This window comes from Larimichthys crocea, chromosome XXIII (genome assembly GCF_000972845.2).
Source record: "Larimichthys crocea isolate SSNF chromosome XXIII, L_crocea_2.0, whole genome shotgun sequence".
NCBI classification, from domain to species: domain Eukaryota; kingdom Metazoa; phylum Chordata; class Actinopteri; family Sciaenidae; genus Larimichthys; species Larimichthys crocea.
The window spans coordinates 1,947,247-1,954,774 of record NC_040033.1 but is presented as its reverse complement, the minus strand read 5'-3'; the positions used below and the strand labels follow the sequence as shown (position 1 = coordinate 1,954,774).

Below are 7,528 nucleotides of genomic sequence, written 5' to 3'. Positions count from 1 at the left end.
TAATTTTTCTCTATTTTTGTTAAAGAGCCCAAATAGTACATCCCTCCAAAACAACGTCAAATCTTTATCAACATTTTTTTAGCAATAAAGTTACAGAGATCAATCCGCAGACTTTGGACAAAGTGCCAAAAGAAACAAGTAACTGTTTCAATATGTTCAGAGCAGAAAGTGCATTTCACATCAATGTCTTTTTTTTAATCTTCCATGATCATTGGATGGATAAAATCTATGAATTATTATAAATGAAATTTCTCTCACTGTGGTTAACAGATATTGGTTGGGTAAGATCTTTTTCCAGTCAGTGCGTTCCATGAATTTATTCCAGTATGAGACCACGCGTGGAACTGTTGTGACATCCCTTTTAAACAGGAGTCTAATTAATTTGTTGTTGTTACCATGGTTACCAGACAAACAAGCTTTCCCTACAGGGGGTCTGACACGGACACACTGTCCATCCATCCATCCATCCATCCATCCATCCATCCGTCCATCCATCCATCTGTCCATCCATCCATCATCCATCCACCTGTCCATCCATCCATCCATCCATCCATCTACATTAAAATCATTCATAAATATTTATATGTTTGTTTATCACTTCATTGGTTCCCACTCTGCTGTCTCATTTCAGTGTGACACCCTTCAAACTCTAAACCCTGCCCTCCCATTGGTCGACGACCCCGGCGCCTCTCAATGCGATTGGTCCTCTTTTGTTTCCCTCACTCTAACCGTTCCGACCGGAACCAAACACGGCCGGGTCGGAACGGTCCTCCCCCCTCTCTCTCTCTGTGGACAGCGTGCTAGCTGACAGACAGCCGAACAGACGTGTTTCTGAACATAAATCCATGTTTAACATCTGACTGTGTTCCCCTGTCAGCGGCTGTGGACCCGGACCGACCCGCTCTGCTGAAGGTACCGTCCTACGTCACGTGTCCGGTGTTAGCAGGCGTGCTAACGTGTTAGCTCCGGGCTAGCCGCCGTTAGCTTAGCATGATAAAATAAAAATAATGACTTTGTGTTAATAAAATAATGACTTTATATTAATATCCACTGGTTAATCTTTAAACCGTCTGACTTATTTTCATCAGTTTTGTAGCGCAGCTGCTGTTTGTGCTGCAGCTGCACGTTAAGGACGCACTGATGCTTAATTAATTAATTAATTAGTTAATTAATGATGTCTGCCTTTAATGAATCAACAGAGAGGTCAGCTGAAGTCAAAGGTCAGGAGTTCAGAAAGTGTTCAGGAGTCTCTGATGTCTTATGCTGGATTATTTATTGAGAATTAGAGAATTAGAGACACTGTCAAAGTTCATCAGAAGTGCCTCAGTCGGTCTCTGTTCAACTCATCCTGGTGGATCGTGGTGAGGGGGTTGGAGGTCAGGGTGGGTGCTAGGCGGGAAAAGGGAGTCAGCTCTATGTCGTCGTCGTGGAAACAGCCGTCGAAGGCCATCGCCTGGCTGGCGTTGAAGGTGGATGGGATCTGAAACGGTACACGACACACTGTGTTTGTAAAAATCCATCAACATGTCCTCGGATAGGAGCAAGTTTGTCTCCTAAGACCTTTCCTAACCACTTTTCCTTGACCTTGTTGGAAAACGTCACAAGGTCGAGGAAAGATGTGAAGGAGAGGTGATAAGTGTTGTGGAGAAATTGTGAAATCAAAGGTCAAAGCTGAGGTCAGGAGTTCAGAAAGTGTTTAGGAGCCTCTAATGTCTTATGCTGTATTATTTATTGAGAATTAGAGACACTCTCAAAGTTTATCAGAAGTGCCTGAGTCGGTCTCTGTTCAACTCATCCTGGTGGATCGACTTTAAACCCCAAGATAACACCACAAACACTATACAAAGATAATGTCTTTACCCATGGAGGTGTTATTGTCAGCATGTTCTAGTCTGGAGACACAGATCGGAACGTCAACAACAAAGCTATTAGGGATGTAACGATACACGATGACGACTCACGACTCGATTCGAGTCACGATTTTTTGTTCACGATACGATTTTTTTTCAAAATCAAAATGAGCTACAGACAAATTCTGACCAAATAAAATGATCTTTTTATTTGTAGGAAAAGAATCTCAGGTGCTTTCTTTACAGAAACTCTCAAACAGTTTGTGTTCTCTTATAAAAAAAAAGTGCAACTTGCATCTTAAACAACAAAACACATGACAGATATCTCCTTTCTTTAGAAACACTCTCACGGTAAACTGCTGTTAACTGGTGAAACGTGCAGTTTTCGCTCTCGAGGTGGCGTGACGTTACTTTGCTTCTCACTGTGGTGGCGGCTGATAAACTGCTGCATGTTGCTCGTGTTGCCGCTATATGTTGCAGTCTCTTGCAGTATTTCCATGCTGTTTTGGTTTTGTCTGTCCGTTTCTTACCGGTTGTATTTGTGTATATAGGGAATCTAAAATGATTTCAAACTGCTCGGTGCGTCTGTTTCAAAGCTATTTTCTACCGTCACCATGTCTTCCCTCACTCTGTGCTCCGTACCTACGTAGTGACGTGAGTCACGTGACGTTGAACAAATGAATCCACCAACCAGTGACTTTTTTTTAAGAAAACGTAACCTATTTCAAATTTAAAAAAAGAAGAAAAACAACATATCCTACTTCTCTCGCATTCGCCAAGAATCACGATTCATTTTTTCGGTCAACCGATGCGAGTTGTCACGCATTTGTACCGATTTTTAATTGTGTCACGATGTATCGCTACATCCCTACAAGCTATCCATTATGTCTATGAAGGCAGCAACAGGTCTCTTTGACCCTGGACAGCACAGTGTTGAGATAGACTGGCACCTACTGTTCCCAACCAAAGACAAACAACTAATACTGCCGAGGACCTCAAGGCCCACACAGGACCTCGTGTAACCTAAGGATAGAAAACTCCATAACACGCTAAAGAAGTGAAACGCAGCAAACAGACAGAAGTATCTTTTCAACCTAAACAAAAAACAGACTGTGTGCAGATGTGCAAAACGAGCGCTGAAAGTGGCCGTGATCAGTTTAAACATGATAGAGCAGAATACTAACATTTAAAAAATGAAAAACTATAAAGTTTAGATCATACTTTTTTTACTTTATTTATCCCGCAACGGCGGGAATTCACCTGTTACAGCAGCAGAAAAAGTGTAATACACTCTACAGAAGTGAAACGCAACAAACAGATGTTGTGGAAATTTCTCTGCTGCTGGTGAAAAATGAAACGGAGACGAAAAGGTCAATCAACACGCGAGCGGTCAAAGATGACCCCCTGTTGGTGTGTTTTACACCTGACCTTGTGTTGAGGTGTAAAGTTGAGTCTAGGCATCACAAGGAGCTGGAATCTTATGTTAAGAAGCGGGGAGGTTGAGCGTCTCTAGTGGTTGAAACAAAGAAATTACAAAGAAACTATTACACAGACAGAAGTATCTTCCAACCTAAACGAAAAACAAACAGCAGATCAGTGTGCAGACGTGCAACACGAGCACTGAAAGTGGCCGTGATAGAAATAATATTGCACAGTAATTGTACTGGAAATATAAAATAAATCTAAAGACGTCAAACTTTGATCCAGGTGTGTTTATTTTCATGTGTGATGTCGATTTTGAACTGGATTGTTTCGTCTTGTCCACAGTCATGTCTTTCCATCAGGACCGAGGTGGTCCCAGAGGAGGGATGCCCCCGGGTCAGCACGGCTCCCCACAAAACTACCGACCCACCAACCTGAGGCCGCCGCCTCCCCAGCCTCCCGTTCCCCCGTACCACTACGATCCCCAGACTCCCCCCGGCTCGAGCTACCATGGCAACAGCGGATACATGCCTCCGCACTCTGACTTCATGCAGTACCCTCCGCCAGCACCGTCCCAGACTCCCGGCTCTCTCAACCAGTGCCCGGTGCGCCCGCCTTTCCCTAAGCCCCCTGGTCGACAGGGCTTCCCCGAACCCCCGCCTAACTTTCCACCTCCGCCCCTTCCCAGCTCCACAGGAGGTCCCACCCCGGGGTCTCAGGTGTCTGCTCAGAATGCCTACCACCCTTACATGATGCCTCATGTGCCGCCGCCACCACTACCACACCCACCCATGCCTCCCCCCATAGCTTCTCAGTCTATGAGCTACCACCCTCCATACTCCATGAACTACCCCCATCCTCCACACCCTCCTTTCCCTCCTCCAACCTTCAACCCTGGGTACACTCAGAGCCCCAGCTCGTTCAAACCAGACCACGGCTTCAGGCACGGGGGGCAGTACAAGTACGAGAAGCCCATGGACAACAGGAGGTCTCCGGAAAGAGGGTACCGCCACGACGACCACAGGCAGAAGGGCTACGGCTACGGTAGCCACGGCGATAAACATAAAATGGAATTTCCCGGAGAGAGGAAGGACCGCGGAAGGAGTCCGGACAGACGAGGCAGGCCGGAGGGCGGACGTTACAGGTCCGAGTACGACAGAGGCCGGACTCCTCCCAGACACAGGAGCAGAGATCGCAGCAGGTACGTAAAGAGGAGCAACTCTCCTGAAAAAAGATCGACCTGTGGAAGTTCTTACAACCATGTGTGTGTTTGTTCACAGGGAGCGGTATCGACACAGAGAGAGTCGGAGATCCCAGTCGCCCGACAGACACAGAAAGAGGCCTCGAAGGTACACAGCTTTAAATGCAGGTTTTTAAGTTCAGGAGTAATAAAGTATCTCTGCGTTATACAACAACAGACACATTATATACGTGTTTTCTTCCATATGTTCTCTATTTCTGATACTCGGTGAGAAATAAAGTACACATCTGTGTATTTGTTGTATTTATTTTAAATAAACTAGAAACTTTTGTCCAAAAAAACTAAACTCAGCCTCAGAAAAACAAAACCAAATGAAGTACACGGTCATGAATACTGCACACGCTGCTCTATCCTGTAGTGTTGTGTGTCGTCGTTTATCATAATTTGTGAAATATTTGAAGCATGAGTCACACTGCCATAAAACTGGAGGATTTACAAGAGACGGCCCAGGTCGAGTTTCCAAAACCTGGATAGTCAGTTTCCCGTCATCACCCCCTGCAATTTAATATACTGACAAAAAAACACGAGTGAAAACAAATTTAAAAACTGAAACTATACCTGTGTTATCTTCAGATTAATATATTGTTAGTACATATCATGCATATACCTTAACATAGATGTACACACACTCACGTATACACATGCTATGTTTGTATATATTTATTTTACTGATAGGCGACACGTTCTGCTCCACCCAGGTCACCTGGGAACCCCAATAACAGATTTATGTTAAATGTATCTAGTCAGTGCAGAGACAGTCGGGTGATTTGGATTTAATTTGTCATATCTCGTGGTGTTTATCTTCGGAGCTCGCTCAGGTGTCATAACTCATGATAACTGGCGGTGCTCGTCGCCTCCGTCTCTCCTAACTGGACTTCTTTTAATCTTCGTCTTGCAGCCGGTCGTCGAGCAGAGACCGCAAACGTGGCCGCTGGGAGGAGGAGCGGGACAGGCGGTCGGAGAGCACCTCCGGCCTGAGCAGAGAGCGCAGCTACTCCTCCGTCAGGAGCAGAGACTCCGAGGAGACGCTCGCCGAGAGAGACCGCGAGCGAGAGAGGGAGCGGGAACGTTCGGACAGGGAGAAGGAGAAAGAGAAGGAGAAGGGCGACGAGGAGAAAGAGGAAGAAGAGCTGCTGAAACCAGCCTGGATCCGCTGCACGCATGCTGAGAACTACTACTCCAATGACCCCATGGACCAAGTGGTACTGTTGGCACTTTTGTCTTAATTCTCTCCAACCTTTGCTCATTTGCTAATTGTTTTGTCGTAATATATAACTGTTATTATGCTCTTGGAGTCCACAGGCGCGCAAATGTTGCTGCCGTTTGTTTTAAGGAGATTAAACAGGCCCATTAACGCTGAGCGCAGACTGCTTTACGTGGTTTTATCCAACTGACTGGCAAAGGAAACTTTCCTAATCTTCTGTCTGCCTTTCTGTCAATTTTGTCTGCTGTTGCAGTTAAAAAGTTGGATTAGCCGCTCTCCACTGCTGGACGTTTTTCAAGCCTTTCAGTTAATAGCGAGCTTGCCCCCCCAAAAAAACGCCTCTCTCGCCACTTTGCAAATCACCACCTGCCCTCTAAAACGCTTCCCTAAAGTCTTTGGATCTTCCGGATAGTGCCAACTCGTCTTTCTTTCCTCTCTAAAACTCTGACCTTTACCGGTACTCTCTTAGTGCTTGCTTCGCGCTGTCATCAGCTACTTTTTTTGGGGGGTCCGCAAATTACTCATTCTATCCGAGACCGTGACCTGTCTTTCAGTAAAACCAGAGTGAAGGTAAATGTCGAGACAGAGCCACATTTTATGTCTTTTATTTCTCGCTCCTCCTTGAAACGATTCACAGAGAGTCTCAAAAGATTGGAAGGGGCTGAATTTTAACAGGTTTCAAGGTGAGGAATGAGCTTGAGTTCGAATATATGCTCCTTTTTAAAGTCACCTTTATGTTCTGTGCACACAATCACTCATACAAACGAAAAGAAATCTTTTCATATTTGAGAGATGGGAAATCATCTCAAGCCTTAAGCAGCTCCTTCAGCTGCAAGAGCAGAGACAGAAGGAGCCTTACTGCAGATCCTTCATTCCAACAGCCGTCAGACTCTTTAACACCAGCGTGACTTCAGGACTTTTTCTATATATTTATTATTCACAAGTCATTTCTCATCTTGTGTATACGAGCTGCTGTGACAAGTGAATTTCCCTGGTTTGGGTAGGGCTGCCACGATTAGTCACGATTATGTCGACGAACAAAATCGTCGACAACTAACTTAGTAGTCGACAAATCGTTTTTTTTTTTTTCTTTTCTCTCGAAACTGCGGCTGCAGCTTCCACTGCCGCGTCTGCCTTTCTGTCACACACACCCCTACGCACATGTGCAGTAGTGGTAATCGGCGTCAGGCCTGACTGTACCGTAAATGATACCATAACACAGACCCCCTCCAGGAATTCACGATGTTGCGATTTGCAACTTCAACGCAACTTCAGTGAATCCCATGAGTTCAGGGCGGTGTCGCAATTTTAATCAATCACCGCGATTTTCCCGCAACTTCCGCGCAGTCTGCCCGGGGGATTCAACTCGGGTCAGGGACCCCCGCACGGTGCGGCAGGATCCCCTCGTGGGACCTCTTCCCGGTGCTGGCTGGCCTCCGCAGCGGTGTGCCGCGACCGGCTCTGGGTCGGCTTGGAAAGGCTCGGGGGTGAAGATGGTTCACGACTCCGGTGCGAGCTTTACAGCGCCCTCCTGCCCGGACCTCACCGCTTCCCGGGGCAGTGGACTTAGTGCTAACTGCGCCCTCTCCGCGACTGTCGAATCACAACTTATCGCAACTTTCACTTGCTCCCGCAACAAATTTTTTTGAAAACCTGATGCAACATCAGGCATTTTAGGCCGCAACTATTTCAAAAAAGGCCCGCGAAATCTTGGTGGGACTGATATCATTTCCGGTTATAGACTAACCCCGGCCCCCCATCACAGAAAGGCAAGTTGATGTGGCCCGCACC

General features: G+C 46.2%; 1 protein-coding gene across 1 annotated transcript in view; it reads left to right on the top strand.

The window, feature by feature from the left end:
- The first annotated feature begins 747 nt into the window (after positions 1-747).
- drosha (drosha ribonuclease III) overlaps positions 748-7,528 on the top strand; it is a 103,903-nt gene continuing 97,122 nt past the window's right edge. Inside the window, exons 1-4 of the mRNA XM_019264697.2 lie at positions 748-912; positions 3,618-4,473; positions 4,553-4,621; positions 5,432-5,735. Of these exons, the coding sequence (XP_019120242.2) occupies positions 3,620-4,473; positions 4,553-4,621; positions 5,432-5,735 (1,227 nt within the window). The 5' untranslated portion in view covers positions 748-912; positions 3,618-3,619. The remainder of the gene's footprint in view (positions 913-3,617; positions 4,474-4,552; positions 4,622-5,431; positions 5,736-7,528) is intronic.